We start from the raw sequence: 21,726 nt of genomic DNA, 5'->3' as shown, positions 1-21,726 counted from the left end.
GTGAAGTATCACTTTAGCTGGCTCTTCCCGCCACCCTGAGACCTAAAGAGCGACTTTTTCCTTTTAAATACAGTGTACAGGTTAAACTCCTTTATTTCTTTTGTGATGCACTCCTTGACTCTTTCTCTCCCAGTCAGCCATTGATGCATGTGGATACTTCACACCGCATTTGAATTAAGCAAAACGGGTCAGAAAATTAACATTTAATACGCGTAACGGGGAGCCCTATTGTTGCTCGAGAGGTGTTGGGGCTTTGTGTTTTGGGGGGGATTTCAGCCGACAAAACTGCGAGAAGACGAGACATTTCTGAAGAGGAAGGTGGGGTGAGGTAGGGGAGGCCGATGACAATAGAGAAATGGCGGGGGAGGTATACGGTGCTTTAAGTAGCCCTGAAAGCAACAGACTCTCTCTCATGCTGTGTGGCCAACACCTCTCTCCTTCTTCCCAGGGCCGGTTTTCCTGTCCCCCCAGCTCCCCCCGTGTTTGTCTCGGATTTCCCCCGGAAAGGGCAACGCGGTGGTCACGGTGTAAAAAATCCAGCTTTCCCGACCTACAGCCTGGGAAAGTGGTGCGAAGGGCTTTTCTCCGTCCACTCTCTGTGTAAACCCCCTCCTGCCGCCCCGCACACCAGCCAAGCTGCGGGACTGCATAGTCCTGCACGGAGCTCATCGCATTTAGACACAAAAGCTCAGCCAAAGCTTAACAGGCCGTTTAAACATTATTTAGGCTATTCTTTTCCCATAAGTCGACTTTCCGAGATGGTGTGACTGTGACGGCACCGTGTGAACATACTAGAGAAATGACACGCACACACATAAATTTATATTTTCTCATCTACGTGTCTAGCCCACCCTAACATCATTCTTTAACACACACACATACATAAGAGGAAAATGAGGCGGAAGGACATTAAGGAATGTGGACTATGCAGCTAGTCAATGGGAAGTGAGAAAAGTGAAAGAGTTATTAAAGGAGATGGGTATGTACTTACAGAAGTTCATAGCAAGTATCACTTCCACTTCAAAGAAGCTTAAACCGAACTAAAGATCTAGATATGTGCATTTTTACTAAAGAAAATGCAAGTTGCTCTCTTACTAGGTCAGTGGTTCTCAAACCTTTTCGTTGTAAGGCGCACTTTGTGTGGGGTGCACTGCTTTGTAAGGTGCACCGCTTTGATACATTTCTATATTTCATAAATTGCCATGAAATCTGTGGGCCCCCCGGATCCATCTTGGGGCCCCCAGTTTGAAAACCACTGTACTAGGTGACATAATATGCCCCAAAAAGTGATTTCTATTTCAAACTTACCTTTTAATTGTCTTTCCAGGTTCATTCTTGCTCACCTGGTGGCGCTATTAGTTCAATGTGCCCACGCCCTGTTTAAAAGAATGAAGCTCATTGTTGTGGATGAATTTACAACACATGAACAAACAGATACCCGGTGCAGGTCCGGTTAACAGGTTAGAACATGGGAAGAAGTGTCTAAACATGACTGACATTGTATTTTATTAACCACAATTTATTCCCAAACCTCAACTAAGAAACCCTTTTCTTTCATTTAAAAATATAAAAGGCATCGTTTAGGACTATAAGCCAGCAAGTTATTCTTTCTGGTGTTTTTTTATGTGGCAATTCTCAAAAATATGCGTCTTTGAGTTCTTTATAATGTGTATGTAGGACATGCAATCATTAAATTACTTCTCACACATTGTAATGGCGTTTTCCCAAGTCTGCAACTGTTTTACTGACAAAAACAAGTTACATGTGGTTCCCCTTTTGTCTTTTCGATGCTTCGGGGGAAACATGCGAGTTGCAAAAAATGATAAAGATTTATCTTCGGATTAAAACGGGAAATAGATTTTTATATCTTGTTTGTCGGCTTAACAGTTGAAGTGACTCGTGTTGTGCAACATGTGAACAAGTGCCGCAGGTGTTGAGGCTCAAAAATCACAATCCAGTATCCACATGTACACATTTCAGTTGCACACAAACAGTTTTCCTCCCTGTGGGAACAGCAGCCTAAGACGAGGCAGTCTGCCAGCTGGCTATGAGATGTGATTTTGAGGTTGAGTATGTTTTGTTTTTTTGGTCTGGAGTCTGGTCTGTTTCTCCGACCGGTCTCAAGGGAAGCTCCTGGCACCAGAGCCCAAACCTCCTGAACCTGTCGGTCAAATCTGCTCTGGACTTTACTGACATCTAGGGGGCACAGATGGATTACACCGTATTTAATGCAGCAATCTGCTGCTATTTAGCTTAACTTCGTGGCTGTTTGTGTTTTAAAATGTATGTATTAACACTGGAAACAAACTACAATCTCTCTGCTATTTAACTTAATTTCATGGCTATTTATATTTTTAAAGATATGTATTAACAATGGAAACAAGCAACCTAATGTATATTCCCTATACTTACCATAGTGATTTCGAATAAATACAATGAGGCAATTCCAACGTTATGGACGTGACATTTCGCGTTACGGACGTGACATAAAAATGCCCAGAGATTGAATTTGCTACAAATATATTGAACCATCTGTTTAAGTTACTAAACCCTTGTTGATGGAGTCTAAACGTCAAAAAAAGTCAGCCTATGAACACATTTTCCATTTGAAAAAAGGGAAATAAACATTACGTTAACGTTATGGATGTGACATGCGTTTTTTGGGAGACGACCAACTTTGTGGGCTTTCTGTGAAATAAAATGCACAATCCTGAAGCAACAATACCCAACGAATGCCTCTTTATAGAACATAGTTACGTTATTTTCATTTCCATGAGTCCATTCATGAGGAATATGGACCGTTACGGATGTGACGATCCTGAAAATGGCACTTCCATGACTATAAAAAAACAATGCACTTAAAATAAAACAAATGCTTTGCAAATTTGAAGAGAGATCTCACATGGGTATTTGGACCACCAAATGTTAATCAATGTGCATACATTAAAAAAGTGCTATAATAAAAACGTGTCTGTGGATGTGACTTTAACAGCTGTGTAACGTTATAATGTGATGGCTTCGGGTCTCTTGTTTATTGGCGTTGTAGGAGTTGCGCTTTTGTTACTCAAACGGCGTGTGGGTGACGCAAACAATAGAGGCACGCGCCCAGCCGCATCAGGACGCGATAAAGTGACCGATCAAGCGTGACGTCATTATTGTACTTTGATCACATACATGGATACTTTAAATACATGTGTTGTGCTTTGTACAACTTGACTTCAGTGATGTATTGCTACACTGTTACTATTAACTGTGACCATTTAAAGTGTCAAGTGAAATATGTGCAATTAACTGCAAATTAATTTGCAAGTTAAACTGGCGTTAAAAATCCCAATTAGACAATTTAACCGAATAAGCTATTAAGCAACCGCTCAGTATATACAAATGTTACGTGTTGTTGTTGTTTTTAACCTTACAAATAGTGATTATCGAAGATGTTAGGTCAGCTTTACCAGATCATTTCACTCAGCGTCTCAAAAAACAGATGTTCACTGGAAAGGCTAATGTCAACTTGCTAATTTGTCACGAAAACGTTGGCCGTCAAGACATTTCAAACTACCGTTGTTAAAAACAAACCTTTATCGTTTAAATGGTAAAAAATGATATTTAATTAAGGTTATAAAACTTACTCAGAAAACGTGGATGTCAAAGGAGGCGATGCTATGTGGGATAAATGAATCTTTACGCATATCCGGTCGGAACCGTTTCATGCCTCAAATGTTTATTATGGTCATTTAATGATGTGACACGCGAATGCTCTCGCGAAACTGGGGTTGTTTACAAGCGTGGTGCAGATTCCATACCCCCGGGCAAAACTATTTTGAAAGTATATCGAATATTAAATAGAAAAGGTTAGTCTTTAATAAAAGTTTAGCATAAATACTATTTTGGTCACTGAGGAAGATAGCGGATTAAGGACGCCATCTATTGACCATTTATTGTACCACGTGGGGTAATAATTAATAAGTAACGCAACAAAATAATGTTGAAACGAAACAGGCGTAATAATTGTAGAATAATTAGAAGTTAGATTATGATATTACAACGGATTTTGTGAACATAACGTGACTAAAATATTACCTACAAAAATATTAATAGTTAGAAAATATGTATTAATTAGGCAGACGCTTTATGATAAGTGACTTACAAGTAGGAAAGCGTATAAACATTGTGTCAACACCTATTATTAAAAGCAGATACTGTTTTAAAACACTAGGTAATTAAAATACAATAATATTGTGTTTTGCGTCCTGGGCCACGTGATGTGCGTCAGTGTACGTACGGTAGTTGTCATGAGGAGCTAAAACGAGCTGTTGGGTGGACGGGATCGCTGATGTTATAGCCTGAAAATAACCCTCCCTGTTCCCTTCGACAGCAACGGATCGTATATTCGTTTACTATCACAAGTTATATAAGCACTACAACGCGATCGGAGGCTTCGGGACAGCATCAAAACAGCAACATGGAGTGGTTTGCGGAACAGGATCGAACGGAGATGTCCCGCACACACCCACACGAGGTACCCGAGAAAGTTGAACGGGGCTTTATTTACACCCTCCTACAATCTGCTATTCTGTGAATCGGTATAACGGCGCGATCTCTCGCGTTTTAAGCGTTAGAAGTCGTTTAAAGGGCAACGGTGCTCTGTCGGGAGGACGCGTTAGCCTGCTAAACTAGCGGCTACAGTTAAACTTCCCTGCGAGACAAAGCCTGTGTTTCACAAAACCGCGAACCGTGTCACTTACATGAGCAGCATTGAGACGTCAGATCTGAACGCGTGAAGGCCTAAATGTGTTTGCAGTGGAAACATGTCGCTAGTTTTTTAAACGGCCTGACTGTCCACTCGTCGTCTGGACACATCTGAAAAATCAGAACACCTAGACATCATCCACTTTCAGACAGAAACACACGAACTGATCAAATCTGGCAACAAGTCCAGACTGAAGATCTGAGCAAAAGTCCTTTATTTACAGTCAATGTGACGTTATACTTGATATGTGGGTTGCTATGCCTATGTTTGTGATATCTAGGCTATCAAAGGTTTGTCTGGATCTTTGATGTGCGGTCGTGAGGTGAGCCTTACTTGACATCCTTCACTTGGTTTGTTGTTAGGTGTGTTGGGACAGCTGGAGCTAATGAGTGTGTTGCTATTATTAGATCCACCAAGATAGTTATGCATCACTGATTTAGTATTTACCATATATCAACAGCACAACATCATAGCTGGTCATCCCCTCAATATTTTATGTGTTTATTTGGAAAAAAAATATATATACAAAGTATAACTATGTATATAACCAAGAAACCGTGCCTAACGTTATCTCTCTCTCTGTTTCTTGTGACGCGTCTCTATCCAGCCCAGTGTGGACAGCATGGCATCCCTGTGCCAGAGTCAGCAGCGCTGTGTAAAGGCCTCCGTTGCGTGCCAGTGGCAGCTGGCAGAGGCGCAGGACCAACTGTGCGGTCTGGAGCTTCACGGCTCCGAGTCTGTGGAACAGGAGCACGCTCGAGCCCTGGCTTCTTCCACCGAGCTCTCGCAGATCGAACAGGAGTGGAAGCATAAAGAGAGAATGCTGGGAAGGAGTCCCACGCTGTGTCCGGAGGCCAGCCGAGATGTTTTTGACAAGGTAGTCTTGCAGGAACTGTTGGGCCTAAGGTCTGGTCATAACACGAAGAGACGGTCTGTAACGTTTGCTGTAACTGTTTTGTCTGAACGGAAAGTGCAAAAGGTCTTTTGCACATACAGTCCGAATTTTTCGTATGTGTTTTTTTGTATTTGGCGCCGGTTTGTACGGTGTCTCTGAATTGTCAAAACGCCTCTCAAATTGCTTGTTACGGATGCAGATAATCGAACACGGTCCAATTTTTTTATGACGGACGAAAATATCGGAGGCCGTGTGTAAATGTGATTGAGACAACATGAGGATGGATTTATGTTTTAAGGTGCAAAAATTTCGGATGTGGAATGGCCTTCAGTCTATAAAACCACTAACCCCCTTCTCTTCATTTTAAGAGTATCATAAACCGTTCACAATCTTGGCCTAATGAAAGCGATCATGACAAAAGCCAAAGTTTCGTCCAACGTTATGAAGAGCTGTTAAAACATTATGGTAAGTTGTGGTGTTGGTTGTTGTTTTATGCCATTCTTAAGCTCAGAATTGCTGTTTGCTGACTTGTTATGCCCATTGTTGTGATCGGACAGGTATGTTAAGAAGGTGGGACGACAGTCAGCGCTTTCTATCAGAGCACCACAATCTCATCTGTGAAGAAACGGCCAATTACTTGATTCTGTGGTGCTTTCGGTTACAAGGGGAGCATGTGAGTCTACAACGCGTGTGCCGTATCAAATGCATTATGTGATGCATGTTTCAATTGTTTGGATGTAGTGATACTGATGTGTGTCATGTATCTTCCGGATGCTCTTCAGAAAGAGGCTTTAATGGAGCAGGTTGCTCATCAGGCGGTCGTCATGCAGTTTATTCTGGAGATGGCCAGAAACGCCCAGCAGGACCCGCGAGGCTGCTTCCGTCAGTTCTTTCAGAAAGCCAAAGTGAGCGTTCATTCAGATTCACCCTCTGCAGTGCACTGCAATGCTACAGAAATGCTCCTGCAACATTTTCTATGCATTTCCTTGCGCGCTATATACAGGGTTTTTAATGGACAATGCAGATGCTGTTATTACCCAGAATGCATCTGTGTTTAACAGATATACTGTCTGTATGTCAGTTGTTTTCTGGATCCAGACATCTGCATTTGCTATTAAAAACATTCAAACATTATGTATTTTGTTGAATGTTTATATGCATCCAAAGTTTTTTAATTTTGTCATTATCGCTCTTTACTGTGTGTACTTTTCCCTTAATAGTAACCACAAGAAGTAGCCTACTTTCATTGTTTTCATCTGGTAACATTTCAGGAAATGTTTCACAGTTTCATCATCCTTATGTAATGTAAACATCTTATAGCGAAGTTATTGTGCTTTATGAAAACAAACCCTTCATAATGTGTCAAGGCTCTTGTTTACTAAAAATAGTCAATTCGTGTGTTATGCAATAATATCAGTGACCACTAAAGAGAATCATGACATAACTGACATCCTGTGATGAGGAAAAACAAGGCAACCTGCTGAAATTCCGCTGCTGGATGTATATCATTTTGGACAGCCCCGTTTGAAATGTTATAAATTTTATATATTTTATTGTTTTTATTTTACTGGAGGTTACATGTTCTGGAAATTTGTTCAATCGTATTTTAATTTAATTAATATTTTAATAATGTCAGAATATACATTTTCACACGAAGGTATTCATTTAATACACAGTGCAGCAAATTGATGCAATGATGGGTGACTACGTCTGGAACTTGGTTCGTGAGGACCGTAATAGTCATGAAAAACAAACACAACCAAATGTACACTGACGACTCATTTTTAGTAACTGTTATGTTATACTGTTGTTTTGAGCTTAGTTGTTTTTTGAGAGTACCGTCGATGGTAAAAACAATTATGTGATTGTCATATTCAGCATGTTAAACTTCATAAGGAAACCGTAAAAATAGAAGCGAAACACAACTTTAAAAAAAATGTTACATGGTGTTATTAGTCGTTTTTTGATTGTATGTTTGCTTGCGTTCTGAAGGTGGGACAGGAAGGATACTTAGACGTGTTCCACAAAGAACTCGAGGCCTTTAAGCAGAGAGTAACGGAGTATACAATGAAATCAAAAGGCGAAACCCCAAAGCAGATGGCACACCAGCACACCGTGCCAGGCTGTCGCCTCGACCCCAAAGACGTCCTGGAGTCTCTGCCTCCGGTAGGACTCTCTACTGTTATTAAGATGTATGACAAAATGGAACCAAACTGGACTTAAGTCACACTTGGAAAAATCTAGCATATCAAATCTTTATGAACATGAACGTCTCGATGTTTGGTCATTAAATTACACATGTATTAAATAAGAGACTATGAAATAATTCCTATGAATGTTGCAGGATTTAAAAACGTGTATCCAGATGCAAGATATGCAGATCCTTCAGAACGTGCTTAGCACCATGAACCCACAGGTAACACGGATGTATTATTCTTTAACCAGCTTTCATAACACACACATAATGTGTAATGTTTCAGATTCAACGGGCATTAAGTACTGTACTGTAAAGTGTTTCCCACGTATTATTACGTGCTTTTTAACCATTTTGAAGGTACATATACAGCCGCGGGAAAAAAAATTAAAAGACCATTCCAAATTTTCTTGTATCAGCGTTTCTAGATGTATTGTGGTCCTTCCAGTCCAGTGTCTGTCGAATTTCAACAAAATCAAACCAAAGGAGTGACAGAAAGTCATCCAACAGCAATGTGAAAGACGCATGAAAAATCAAGGTTATCACATAAAAAATACTTTTCTGTACAAATATTGCTGTTGTTTTGCTTAAAAGTGAATATGAACTTGTTTTCTTTGCAGTATTTAAGGTCAGACCTGTTTCTCCAGTTTTCTGCAAATAAATGAAAATAGAAACAAGGCAAATACCATAATTTTACCTGAACACTAAATACTAAATAAAAAAATGGTCTTTACATTTTTTCCGTGGCTGTAGAGTTTAGACTATAAACCGATTGATTCAATTCACATTTATTTCTAGAGCACGTTCGCAGATCGTTTTACTTATGCACCTTTTGCTGTAAATGCATATTATTAAAGGCAGTAGGAAAAACAGAAAACAGAAATAAGCGATAGAAATCTAAGCAAACAGGAGATTTGTGACATAGAATTGATGATAATATTGCAATTTTATCCATACATTTTGTAGTTATCATCACAAGGCTTTCGTGAGGAAGGTTGCTTGCACATTGTTATAAAACACACATCTGATGTACACGATCAAGTTCAACACGTTGTGACAAAGTCATATTTCGTAAAATGATCTTTCATAATCTGATGCTTGAGACTATGAAACCTTTCAGGTTTGTAATGATTTTAAATGGCCGACTTCCAAATAACCTTTTTTGAATAAACGATGGCTGTCAACAGATATACTTGGTCAGATTTTGGTACAGAACAAATCTTTTGCACAGTTACACAACAGCTTGTACATGCAGCGTGAAACAGGCCTTACTACTCGAAACCCAACCTCCAAAAACATGTCATATAACCACAGACGTGCTGCTAATCCAATGAGAGCCAAAGGACATGGCCAGAAAGGATTACATAACAGCCATAATCTGCAAGAGCGACATTTTATTTGGAATGAATATTTATATTTACAACAAATTCCAAAGTTGTTTTTATTTACAAATGAAACCCCCACAGTGTGAGCTGCTTCTCATCTTCGCCGCATGTCGCATCTCAATTTCTCCTTTTTTCTGTATCTCACTCATGGCAGGTGGCAGAATATCACTTAGAGCGTTGTTTGGAAGCAGGACTCTGGACAAATATCCCCAGAGCCTCTAAAGAGGAGGGTTCAGAAACGGACGAATGGGGAGTGATGGAGACCTAGCAGACTCTCCGTGGAGAAACATCAGTAGGAAATATGCTTTGCATCGAGAGACGAGAAGATAAAGGGCTGCGCTTAAAGACGTTTGTTTCGTATCCGTGCCTGAACATGTGCTGCACTTTATATTCGTTCAAAAGAGGAAAGTATTGAAATCAAAGAGGATCTTGTGTTTTTGTGCACATTTTGTTACGGTTCAGTTGCTAACTTTGTTTTGTCCACCTGTTTTAGAAGCTTGGAAACGTAGAGGTGCACAGGATGAACCTTCAAGACTTTCTGTATAGTTGAATTCTTTTGTTGTTGTTGTGTATGTTGGTTTTAAGTTAGCAAAGTCAGTGATCTCTTATAAACGTTTTGTTAAACAGTCAAATTTCACATTTGGATTTTGCTACTTCCACTGAACGTTGAACCTTCGCTGCTATCTGTCAGATGTTTTAGCATATGGACGCGGTAGATTACAGACGTCTTCCTGCAGATAATGAAACATTGTTATAAAGCAGGACCGCCCTCTCTGCAAGTGTCAATCTGAGGATAAACTTCATTTGCAACCCCACTGACCAACAAAACATGAAAACCAGCAATAATTTGTTCTTTTTATGTTCGGAAGAAAGAAATTTCACTCATCGTAAACACCAAAGCGGTAACCGAATCATCAAGGCCATGTTAATATCATGAATGTGATTTGTGAGATGCCATTTTTGCCAATATATTATAGACCACTAACAAATTGTAACAATTGTATTGAAACTGCAGATTGTTTGCATTGCTGGTTACTGTTCACAGCCCATATACCGCAAACCCATGAACTGTGTAATATTGATTTGTGAAGTTTTGATAACTGTGCAAGCTTAACAATCAGATGAATATCATAAATAACATTATTAGGAGTTTAACTTCTTGCAATGCTTTATTTTGAAGTGCGTTGAGTTTTCACCATTATTGTATGCTTGTTTGGCAAGCGATAACAAATGTTTTGTAAGAGTTAGTTCTAGTTCTCATTTAAATTAAACCGTTTTCATTGCCAAAGAAGAAATAAACAAATTAGCAGGTCTTGTGTCTGAATGTTTGCCAAATGTTACCCTTGCTGCTTTGTTTCTGTGTAAAAATGCTAAAAATGGACAGATGTGCTTCTATTTCACAGACAGGAGTTGAAAGTTTATTTGGGGTTAGAGGGACAATTCTCCCAAAAACTCTGTCATGAATTACTCACCCTAAAATTGTTTCAAACCTGAATACATTTCTTTATTCTGATGAAAGATATTTGGAAGAATGTTAGCAACTGACATATCTGGGACATCATTGACTACCATAGTAGGATATTTTTATATACGTTTAAGAAAGAAAAACAGTTTCCTTCTTCAAAATATCTACTTTTGTATTCAACAGGGCAAAGAAATGATACAATACAATATTTGAAGTCAATGGTGCCTTACTGTCGGTTACTTACATTCTCCCAAATATCTTTCTTGGCGTTCATCAGAACAAAGAAATGTTTACAAGCTTGGAACAACTTGAGAGTGAGTAATTCATGACAGAATGTTCATTTTGGGTGAAGTATCACTTTAAAAGCAGGGTTTAGATAGAAGATAACCTGTGGCGGGTTAGCACGGATCCCTTTTATAGTGCGTTCACCCATTGAAGTCACGAAGCGTGTGTCATAAAATGAACAAGTTAATAATATACGAAGGTGTACACACACAAAAGTAGAAGGTTATTTCTGTTTTGTTACAGATAACAGCTGCAAAAAAAACCTCACTGCAAAAATGTGTACCGTTTTTTACCTTGCTATTTTAGGAATTGTGGAAGTTAATAATACTACAGAATAATTACCGTGTCAATGTTTAACTTGTATATACATACAAGCATTCAGACAGACAAACATACAATTTATATTCTGTAGATTTGTTTTTATGACTCACTAAAGCAAACCACGACACAATAACTTTGATTCTTTATTGCATTTGTGCAATGAACTTGTACAACAAACTGATGCAAAGTCACCTACCTCAGATATTTCTTAGTTTTATGTTGGATATACAAAAACACCTTAAATGTTGTTTGCAAAGCAGCGGTGAAAAACAAAAGTTTTAAATTCACAATTTGTGTCCAGCAGGTCTATCGAACAGTGAACAAAAAGGCTTATAAAACATAAATGAGGAAAAACAGAGTTTTTTAATGTCTCAGATTGGACATTCTGATGATTCTTAATTAAAAACACTTATCTGTAATAATACTTCTTACACTTTTTATCAGATTTATCACCTTGTAATGTGTTAAAAATCTGCTTCGTATTGAAAATAATAAATGGTCAAGCAATATAAAATCTCACGTACAATCATCAGGCTTTAAGTGATGCAATGTACAGGACGTTACAACACCATTTTATGTCAAAGGTTAAGACTTACAGTGAATCACGTTAAAAAAGTAGTCCGATTGAAAAATATAAAACATTTCAAGTCTGATTATATTTATGTCATTCTTCAACAATTATTAAGACCTTATTAAATCAAGTAGGGGAATACGAACAGGAGTGTTATAGGGCTTTTGTGTGGTTTGCAGCCACTTCAACGGAAAACAAAGCTGAAATGCTTTTCTGATGGGTTGGTCTCCTAAGGAAACTTGGAAATGATTTATAATTCTCCAACAACAAGCTTAACAGCTCAAAGTGGCAGTCCGCAGAAGAATTATTTAGCCGTTAGCTTTGTCTCGTAGTTTGGCACCAGATGTTAACACCAAAGGTTTGCTCAACAAAGGAGTGTTTTATCTCTCTTTACTGTAGTCTGGTTAAGGCCATGGGGTGCATTGAACTCCTTGATGTGTTTCAGTAGCTGCGAATGTTGTCAGAAATGTTGTCATGCTTTTCCCCTCGCCTGCTGGTTCCCTGGGATTTTTCTGCTCAGGAAGGCGTGAACGTGTGGCCATATCTTGTTGGTTTCGGTTCCTGTGAAGGTCTCCAGCACTCCTTTGCTCCTGGTAATGTGAGAGTAGGACGTTTATCAGATTTACAGACTTGAATAGCGCTGGGTTTCCTGAAACCTTCGTATCACTACGTCGTTCTTAAGAATATATCTCTACCAGTCCGAAGGTATAACTTAACAATGAAGTAGCTTTAAGATCATTATATTATACGTAAATAAACAGTCATTAAAACCATTTGGCTTTATTGTGCTTTCAGAGACACAAATGTTAATGCATTTTGATGCACCATATTTGAATATGTACATACGGTAAACATGAATGAGATTTAGGATTGTCAACTATTTTGTGAATCGTTTAAATCTGTATGAAGGTTATTGTAGTTTACGAAAACTATTCAAACATATCTGTTTATTCAATTAAAATAAAATATTGTTCTAAATATTATTGAAAACTTGAACAAAATGAAAAATAGAAATGTTGCAATAAACTGAAATCAAAGGTCAAGGAAAAGGTCAAAAAATTTTCTATTGAAAAATCAGAACTAAATAAAACCTGAAATAAATCATTTATATAGCAATATAAAAAATAATGACAAAAGCACAAAATATATAAAAAATCTAATCTAAAATGATCATACAACTACAAATCTAAAAATAAAAGCTAATTTAAAATTAATATAAACATATTCTTTTTTTATTAGACAAAACTATTGTATAGTAAAAAACATAAATTTGATAAGCCAATTAACTACAAAATAAGAGTCTGTCAATAAATGAGTGAAACTGCATTATAAAGTATACATTAAAAAGTGTACAGAGCTGTCCCCATATCAGATTTTCACTAAATGGTTGCCGTGACCTCAACAATTCACAATAACAATATTGCTATCTATGCAAAAAACAAATGCGTCTTTATTAGAGTTATTTTGTGTTTGCTCTTTCCTGGCCAGTGAATTGCACTTGGAGGCAGAAAGAGTTTGTAACCATTGCGCCTTATGAGAATAGATAAGCACGGATATATCAATATATGACAGTACTGTTATATTGTGACGTCCCAATATTCAATGATGCAATAATATACAGTACCTGTAATACTCCAGAACTGGTTGTGTTTGTCTCTCGTAGTCCTTCAGCCTCCTTGTGACAGTTTCAGGAGTGTCGTCATCTCTCTGAACCAACGGCTCTCCTGTGACATCATCAAGACCCTGCAGACAACACAGAACATTGACAACATGAATAAAGACCCATGTGCTATTAATACAATTAAAGAGAAAAGTTCGCCTTTATAAGAACTGTACGTCCTACAGAAGATACAACATTATGAGGAGCAGTAAATAATGACAAGATGTAAATCAAAGATAATCACAAATAAAATAAAGAACAATTTTAAAACTACTGTTCCTCAAGAATGAGGATGTTGAAACAGTCAGCAGATGTTGGCTTTTTTTGGCTCAATCGGGGTGACCTTCAGCTGAACTCTTTTATGTTGACATAAAGCTATTTGAGCAAAAGGCAAACAGTGTTTCACACTCGGCTAGTTCGGTATTTGATTTAAAAACACCGGATTGGTGTCTTGTGGTTTGTTATTGAAAATAATCCCAAATTTAATATCAGCTGGAAAAGCAGGTCATAAAAACACAAGCAGATTTGAGACCGTTATGAATTGAATGGCTTTGCAAAAGGAAACGTACAATATAAAAGGTGGACAGTAGATGTAACTGCAGTTGTTATGCGGCATAGAAGGGATTTTTTGAATGAAAAAAAAAGTTTGAATAATAAGAAATAAGATCTAGTTTGTACGTGCAGAATTATTGTTAGTATAAAGCAACACAAAATAAGTGATTTATCTTCCGAACTGTAAAAAAGTGACATTTTTAGGTATTTAATAAACTGGGAATGATTTATTTAGCCTGCTGCTGTTTTATTACAAGAATGAGAGCAAAGTCCCCTTAACAAATTCCTTAGTAAACATAAGTGCTTTTATCTCTCTTCCTGTTCTGCAGGTCTGTGATAGGACCAGAATTCCTTTTGAACTCCACGTTTTAAACAAAAGAGTCACAAGATTTGAATGATCCAATGCTGCATTTATACTCATTTACTTTTGTTTTTGTTATCTTTCATAAATACTTAGCATGCAAACATTTTTATTAATAAAAGTCTTCTAAATTTCTTTTATTGAGGGAATGTTTTTAGTGAACATTTGCAAACCAAACAATACTATTTTCATCATAATAGCAAAATTGAAAAATGTATAAGATATTGAATTTAGTATATCTTGCATTTAAGTGTATTTTGTCGTAAACCTCAATTTCCTTCCTCACTTTCTCTTAGCCACTTTAGCTTTGCAGTTCAAACTGGTACGTGTTCATGTACACGCTGTGCATTTTCCACATGAGCGGGGATGGTCAAAGTGCCCTCGTTTGATCTCAAACAGCTCTCTCACGCAGCGTTAAACAGGACTGAATATCGCTGTATTCAACCAGAGAATGATGGGACAGGACTCACCGTCTTCTTTGGCGGGTTGAAGTCTATGTTATAGACCCTGCCGCTGGGAAGGTGCACCCAGCGCGATGTCAGCCGCTCCCTGATCGTCTGGAAAGGCACGTCCAGGTTGATAACACTATCCACATCACACATGCAGTCCAAAATTTCAGCCTGAGCCACGGTTCGGGGAAACCCTGCCAGGAGAGAGAGAGACTTTTTTTACATTTAATGAAAGTGAATGGGGCTATCAAGATGTAAAACTATCATCAAAGATTCACGTATTACATTCCATGTATTTTAAAAAGTTTTGTTTGTGTTACACATCACTCTCATTATTAAAAAGGGTTGCCAAAATATTCTTTCAAAGAATATAAACGTATGCGTTTATAAATTAATAAATATAAATGTATTCATTTGAAAAATACATAAGGTGAGTGAATTGATGACAGAATTATGTTTTGTTGTATTTTACCATCTAATAGCCAGCTGTTTTGGTTCATGTTCCTCAGGCTGGACAGAATAAGACGAGAGATGACATCATCAGGCACCAGCTGACCCTGATCAATACATGACTTCATCAAAAGACCTAAATCTGCATACAAAAGATCAACATTTCAGTTAGTGAATAAAAACAAAGAATAATATTCATTAATATAATTCAAACTTTCCTAAATGTGTGATTAATAATAAGAAAAAGTGACATTAATCAACTGCCATTCATCATAAAAGAACACAGTTTATACTCAGCTTGTGTTTTGCAGCCTGTCTGCAGTAACTAACCGTGTCTGACATGTTTATTATGCAGAGCACATGAGTGTACGAGAACCCACTGAGTAAATGCCTTCCTAAAGTACACATGTTTTATAAAACACATCAAATGATCAATGTTATAACAGTGCATGCTTAAAAATCAAGATTTAGACTAGATGTAAGGGCTTTGCCAAAAAATGTATTCGGTGTTTACAACAAATAAAAGTGATGTCGTCCACAGACATCTGTGGAAGTGTTTTGCTCTTAACTCTTTCCATGCACTTCCAATGAATGAAATAAATAGTGATATGACAGAATGACTTAGAATACATTGAATATGATGGTAAATATTAAAAAATGTATACATTGAATATGATGGTAAATATAAAAAATAGCTCAGTGACGACTACAACAAATTCATGTTAACTTGTAACGTTTCATAGTTTGTAATAAAACAGCTTGTAATGACGCTTGTTACATAAAACCGGAGGTTTTGTGACGTCATACACTGCTGTCAACTCGCTAACGCTTACCTCTACAAAATTCGGTTTGGTGACCGATTATAAAAGGCTTTTAACGTATATCCCGAACAAAAGTAATTCTTACGTTCGCAGCCATTTTTCGCGTTCAAAAGGCGAGGAAGCGATGTTATAATCGTTCACAGTAATTTGTTCATATTAGAGCGATACGGCTGTTATCGTGCAGATTGAATGCGTTACCCGTCTTCGCCTCGATGTTGGCCCGCAGCAGGTCACCGCTCGAGAGATGCTTGAGTCCGAAACTCTGCGCTATCCGATTAGACACGGTTCCTTTGCCCGAGCCCGGGGCTCCCATTATCACCGCCCGAAAAACACCCTGCAGACCCATGGCTCTAACTTCACTGCAACGTTTAGTAAACTGACATGAAAAACCTCAAAGAAACATAGTTCTCTTGCTTTCAACGTTCCGAACTGCGATTCTCAAAGACTGTTACGTGAAAAAAGTAATCCCGGGATGCGCGATCCTGCGCGTGGACGAAGCCAGATAACTTTTATGCCTGGAACGAAGCCCTCCTTTTCTCACGCACGCGCGTGTCTCTGGAACGCGCTCACACAACAGGAAGTGCACACAGTTCTGGAGAAGGTTTTTGAGGACACACGTGCGTTTGATGTCAATGTTACATGTTACATTAGTATACAAATTAACATTTTATTGTGTGTAGTCTGATTCTAGTAAAATACGTACTAAATATATCTTATTATATTTCTGTTTTGGTAATACTAAGGTATACGTGGGTGCTACAAGTAAAAGTGTTGCCTCGTTTGACTGGGAAAATACAAGAATATATCGAATTCTTCTCATATTGTGATTATGCAATGTGATTATGTAACTTGCAAATAGGATCAAACAGGATTTGGCAATGTTATCTTAATTCGATTTAATGTGGATGAACCCGATCCAGTCACGAGAGGTATTCATGTCTCCTTTAACGTGAGTGACTACTCATCATTTGACAAATGATCGATGGGAGAAAGAAGATAAGGATGAAGATGTGTTGCCTTTTTAAAACAATGGTTCCTTAAGACATTTGGACATAGGCTGGATTAGGAAACGCCTATGAAGATGTTAATTATGTAGGATGACGTAATAGTAATACGAGAAAACGTATGTTATCAAAAATCTTATCAGTATTCTTGTAGATGTGAAATCAGACCTTTTATGCTAAAGATGATGACGTTTTTATGAAAGGCTATCAAAATGTTTGGCTGTGTTATGATGTGTTAATGGCGCCCTCTTTTGACCGAAACGCGCATTGAAACTTTTACCGTACCAATTTAAATTCACACACGGTGTGTAAATTATGAAATCATTTCGATTTCCAGAAATCTACAAAAAAAAACTCGTTTAAATTTGCTAGAGTTATTTCATTTTGTTTATTCATTTTAGAGTCATTGTAAACTCCAATGTGTACGTTTTTTGAGGATCTATAGACAGAAGTTGGTTGTAATTCGCAACCTCACCGCTAGATTGAAATTTCACTGGACCTGTAACAACTGTAATGACACAAGTGTTACTATGGGAAATGTGTTGTGACAAAAAGATCCAAAATAAACGAACTCTGTATAATACAAAGTATTATATATTTTAGCATCTGCAATGTAGGCATCCTTAGCTTTGAATGTTCTCTTGGCACCCCGTGTTAAATAATAATTCATTTTAATAATAAGTGTCCAGTAATTCTTGCCTCTTATGTGCTGATTTCCTTCATTATTTTTATATCATTTTCTCCACACAACTTGTTTCAAACCGTGTGCCTTCATATCAAATTGTTTAAAGATCACCAAAAGCAAGTGAAGTGACCCTACAATGTCTAAAACTTAATTTTCTTTCTTAAAAAGGTAGATTACTACAGAACAATCCTGTTTTTATTTAAAACGATGGTTTTGTACATTTAAACTATGTAATAAAACAACGGGTTTACCAAACCTCAAGTACTCTCTTAAAAATAAAGTGGTTAGAGTTACACAATGGGATACAAGAACCATGGCTGGACGGTTCCACAAAAGGTCTTAGTTGAAAAAGGTTCTTAAGAAGGTTAGAGTTCTTTCTTTTTAAGAACCTTTAATTGTATGGTTCTTTGGGGAAACTAAAATGTTTTTCTATGGTATCTGTTAGTAGCGTCCTTCCTACAAAAGTGTGGGCTATTTATAGTGTAGAATATATTAAGCCGATTATCAAAGAAAAATTAACCGTTATCTTATTAATTGACTGTTAAAGATGTTTTGTGTGCAGGATGTCACATGACTTTAAGAGCTACAGAAATCTACTTTAGTGTTATCTCGGTTTGTTTGCTCCTGAAGTGAATTCAAAGAATGGGCGGATGTTTGCTCTTGAAATGGCACCCTCTTTCGACCAACATGAACATACTGCTAAATGATGCTGCAATAGAGAAATCACTCACGGACATTCTGAAGTCCATCTTGCCTGGAGGAACACTGGATCACAGAAGTGCATCAATTCAGGTGGCACACGATATATATAACTGTTTGGACACATCATAGCTTGATGCAAGGTTAACCGTGTTCTCCATTGATTTTCCTTCCTTCCAGTCTTTTTGACTGATATCACAGTTTTACTTTGAAAAATTTACCAAGGTTAAAGAGGCTAACGTTCGGCTAAATGTTTCATTATCCATCCCATACTGAAATTGTTATGGGAGTGTTAAGTAAAATCTAAATATTATATAATCAACCAAAAGGACTTTAAACACCAGTCATTTCAATATCTCTTGTAATGTAAGAATCAAAACGAACATGCAAAGGCATTCAAATGATTCTATGGTTCATTGTTGTTGTGGGACAGACTTAAAAGGAAAGTCCGCCTAAAAATGAAAATTCTGTCACTTACTCGCCCGCAAGTTGTTCCAAACCATATGACTTTATTTTTTCTGTTAAACACAAAGAAAGATATTTGGAAGAATGTAAGCAACTGAGATTTCTGGGGCACCATTGACTACCATAGTAAAAAATATAGTATTTATTTAGTGGTCTGGCTTTTGTTGAAACTCTTTTATGACATATCACTTAATTCTCCCTGAATTCTTTGTAAGTCGCTTTGGATAAAAGCGTCTGCTAAATGACTCAACGGAAATGTTAATGTTCTGTTGAACACAGAAGGATATATTTTCAAGAATTTAGCAAAACAAACAGTTCTGGGCCACCTCTGACCACCATTTTTGACTACCCCAGAAATCTCAGCTTCTTCTAGATATATTTCTTTGTGTTCAACAGAACAAAGACATTTATACAGGTTTGTAACAACTTGAGGGTGGAGTATCTCATTAAAGTGCTTAGGTTCCCAAATCTCAGCCTGAATTTTTTTCCCTCTTCATTTATTCATCCACAAGGTGGCGCCCTTAAACTTACATTTTGCAACACTAAACCTGAAAAAAAGATTCTTGACCTCCTTCTTACCATGATTTTTACTAGCCATCATGACCTTCAGCTATCAGTGTTTATTAGATGAATAGTTAACCATAAGGTTTATTTATAGAAGGCTTATATTCATCATATCGTTTATGAGCATCATGTTATCCTAAAACATTTCCACAGTTGGCCAAACATAAAAAGGTTGTGTAATAAAAATTACACTTTGAACACTTTTATTTGCCATAATTTGAATCATTATCTCCTTATATAAATTAATGGGGTCAATTAAAAAAAAAGTGGAAGCTGAATCCGGGTCTCAGCGGGTCTCCCAGCATGGTTTGGTTGGAGACGGACAAAAAACTGAAGACCGATTTAGTCAAAATAGAAGACCAGCTTGTATACGTCTTAAAAAGAGTAAATTGTCTTCGTCTGTTTTGTTATGATATTCCAAAACTTTCTTCTGTCTGAAAAGACGAAAGGACCGTTCATGTCATAAAATGAGTCATGTCTTATTCGTTTAAAACTATTTCAGTTAGTTCATTCATTCGTTGTAAGTTGAACAGCTATTTAAAGATGACATCATCCTCAACAGAAACTATTTTGTGACATTGCAATTTTGCTGTTGTTTCATTTCCTGTTGTCCATTTCCCAGCCATTGTTTTTTAAGAGCCAGCAAGGCTCCTATGTCCTGGTTGTGATGTCATCAAAACCCTTATCCATTTACAAGGAGTATCCGTGACAGCATATTTCCACTGACTCAGCCTGCTGAGGTCAATCTCAGCTATTGGTTATCTCTCCACCTGATGTTGTATGTTGTGTAGGGTGAGGAGGAAAGAAATAATTGCATGTGTAGTATACCAGCACAAAATGTTCTTCCTCTTCTGGTTATATGGAATTATCTTGCTTTGCTAATGCTTTCAGTTTTTTTCAATCTAAAACATCACTGAAATCAAACAGTAGGCAACATACGGGAAGGCCCATTATTCAACATAGAGCAGGAGTTAGCCAGCACTGACCGCTTGGTGTTGTAATGGTCTTCACTTATCTTAACATCGTTTCAATTTCAATCGTTCGTGCGTGCCTTTGTGTGTGTGTGCGTGTACTTGTTTTTACACATTGTGGGGTAGTAGTAAAAGTCTCACACACTTAAATTGTGGGAACCGATGGCCGGATGGCCGAAGGCAATAGAATATACAGTCTGTCCAGTATAAAAATCATTATGCCTATGGAAAGTCCCCACATTTTGTAGAAACCTAATGCGTGTGTGTACTTGTTTTTACACATTGCTGGGTAGAAGTAAAAGTCTCACACTCTTACACTGTGGGGACCGAAGGCAATAGAATATACAGTCTGTCCAGTATAAAAATCATTATGCCTATGGAAAGTCCCCACAATTTATAGAAACCTAACCTGTGTGTGTGTGTGTGTGTGTGTACTTGTTTTTACACATTATGGGGTAGTAGTAAAAGTCTCACACACTTAAATTGTGGGAACCGAAGGCAATGGAATATACAGTCTGTCCAGTATAAAAATCATTATGCCTATGGAAAGTCCCCACAATTTATAGAAACCTAACCTGTGTGTGTGTGTGTACTTGTTTTTACACATTATGGGGTAGTAGTAAAAGTCTCACACTTTTACACTGTGGGGACCGATGGCAATTGAATATACAGTTTGCCCAGTACAGAAATCATTATGCCTATGGAAAGTCCCCACAATTTATAGAAACCTAACCTGTGTGTGTGTGTGTGTGTGTGTGTGTGTGTGTGTGTGTGTGTGTGTGCGTACTTGTTTTTACACATTGTGGGGTACTAGTTAAAGTGTGTGGGTATGGAGGAAAAATGTCTTCTGTGAGTTTAAGCAGACTGCAGTGCTTTAGAACAAGTTTTATCCGTGTATCAGTATGTCCTTACTTTTATATGAAGCATATTTATTTTAAGCTTGTTGAAGACAAAATGTAAAGTCCGAAGCCATAAAAATACGTGACTGTGAAAGCCTCACACCTCAAGTGTTTGTTTTCTGCGTAGTCCTGGCTGTCACATTTGCGTGTTTTTCTTAATATATCAAACAAGTCCCAAGTACAGCGTTGTCGGAAACGCGCCAGTGCCACCCCGCAGACTCCGCCCACCGCCACCGCAGTAATGCACCCCGGCTCCTCCCACCTCCGCTATGCGCCGATT

General features: G+C 37.7%; 3 protein-coding genes across 7 annotated transcripts in view; 1 reads left to right on the top strand and 2 right to left on the bottom strand.

The window, feature by feature from the left end:
* The window catches only part of exd3 (exonuclease 3'-5' domain containing 3), a 36,441-nt gene extending 32,540 nt beyond the window's left edge, over positions 1-3,901 (bottom strand). The window contains exons 1-2 of the mRNA XM_079448386.1: positions 3,630-3,901; positions 1,309-1,376 (exon numbers count right to left, since the gene is read on the bottom strand). Coding sequence (XP_079304512.1) covers positions 1,309-1,333 — 25 coding nt within the window. The 5' untranslated portion in view covers positions 1,334-1,376; positions 3,630-3,901. The remainder of the gene's footprint in view (positions 1-1,308; positions 1,377-3,629) is intronic.
* Positions 3,743-10,620, top strand: cdc37l1 (cell division cycle 37-like 1). 5 transcript variants are annotated; one of them, XR_013786199.1, is made up of 10 exons: positions 3,743-3,851; positions 4,376-4,519; positions 5,358-5,627; positions 6,014-6,110; positions 6,203-6,318; positions 6,428-6,550; positions 7,638-7,811; positions 7,990-8,061; positions 9,379-9,632; positions 9,718-10,562. XR_013786199.1 is itself a non-coding variant. In XM_079448388.1 (9 exons), the coding sequence occupies exons 2-9, from the start codon at positions 4,463-4,465 to the stop codon at positions 9,490-9,492; spliced, it is 1,023 nt and encodes a 340-aa protein (XP_079304514.1). In that variant the 5' UTR covers positions 3,743-3,851; positions 4,376-4,462; the 3' UTR covers positions 9,493-10,557. The 5 variants fall into 5 exon arrangements, 2 of the variants coding, with proteins under 2 accessions (XP_079304514.1, XP_079304513.1); XR_013786201.1 differs by lacking the exon at positions 3,743-3,851 and adding an exon at positions 8,259-8,377 and having other exon boundaries at positions 4,258-4,519; positions 9,718-10,535; XM_079448388.1 differs by having other exon boundaries at positions 9,379-10,557.
* Positions 10,621-11,422: 802 nt separating this feature from the next.
* Positions 11,423-16,937, bottom strand: ak3 (adenylate kinase 3). The gene is made up of 5 exons (XM_079449158.1): positions 16,358-16,937; positions 15,361-15,480; positions 14,910-15,082; positions 13,491-13,609; positions 11,423-12,456 (listed from the first exon to the last, which is right to left on the bottom strand). The coding sequence occupies exons 1-5, from the start codon at positions 16,503-16,505 to the stop codon at positions 12,339-12,341; spliced, it is 678 nt and encodes a 225-aa protein (XP_079305284.1). The 5' UTR covers positions 16,506-16,937; the 3' UTR covers positions 11,423-12,338.
* Between the last annotated feature and the right edge of the window lie 4,789 nt (positions 16,938-21,726).

This window comes from Barbatula barbatula (genome assembly GCF_947034865.1).
Source record: "Barbatula barbatula genome assembly, chromosome: 24".
NCBI classification, from domain to species: Eukaryota; Metazoa; Chordata; class Actinopteri; order Cypriniformes; family Nemacheilidae; genus Barbatula; species Barbatula barbatula.
This window is presented reverse-complemented; position numbering and strand designations above follow the sequence as displayed.

Coding starts and splice junctions, on each gene's coding strand:
- cdc37l1 (XM_079448387.1), top strand. CDS start 4,463: ATGGAGTGGTTTGCGGAACAGGATCGAACGGAGATGTCCCGCACACAC. Junction 4,520..5,357: donor CCCGCACACACCCACACGAG/GTACCCGAGAAA, acceptor GTCTCTATCCAG/CCCAGTGTGGACAGCATGGC. Junction 8,062..9,378: donor TTAGCACCATGAACCCACAG/GTAACACGGATG, acceptor CACTCATGGCAG/GTGGCAGAATATCACTTAGA.
- ak3 (XM_079449158.1), bottom strand. CDS start 16,505: ATGGGTCTGCAGGGTGTTTTTCGGGCGGTGATAATGGGAGCCCCGGGC. Junction 15,481..16,357: donor CAACATCGAGGCGAAGACGG/GTAACGCATTCA, acceptor TTTTGTATGCAG/ATTTAGGTCTTTTGATGAAG. Junction 12,457..13,490: donor CCAGTTCTGGAGTATTACAG/GTACTGTATATT, acceptor TCACATTACCAG/GAGCAAAGGAGTGCTGGAGA.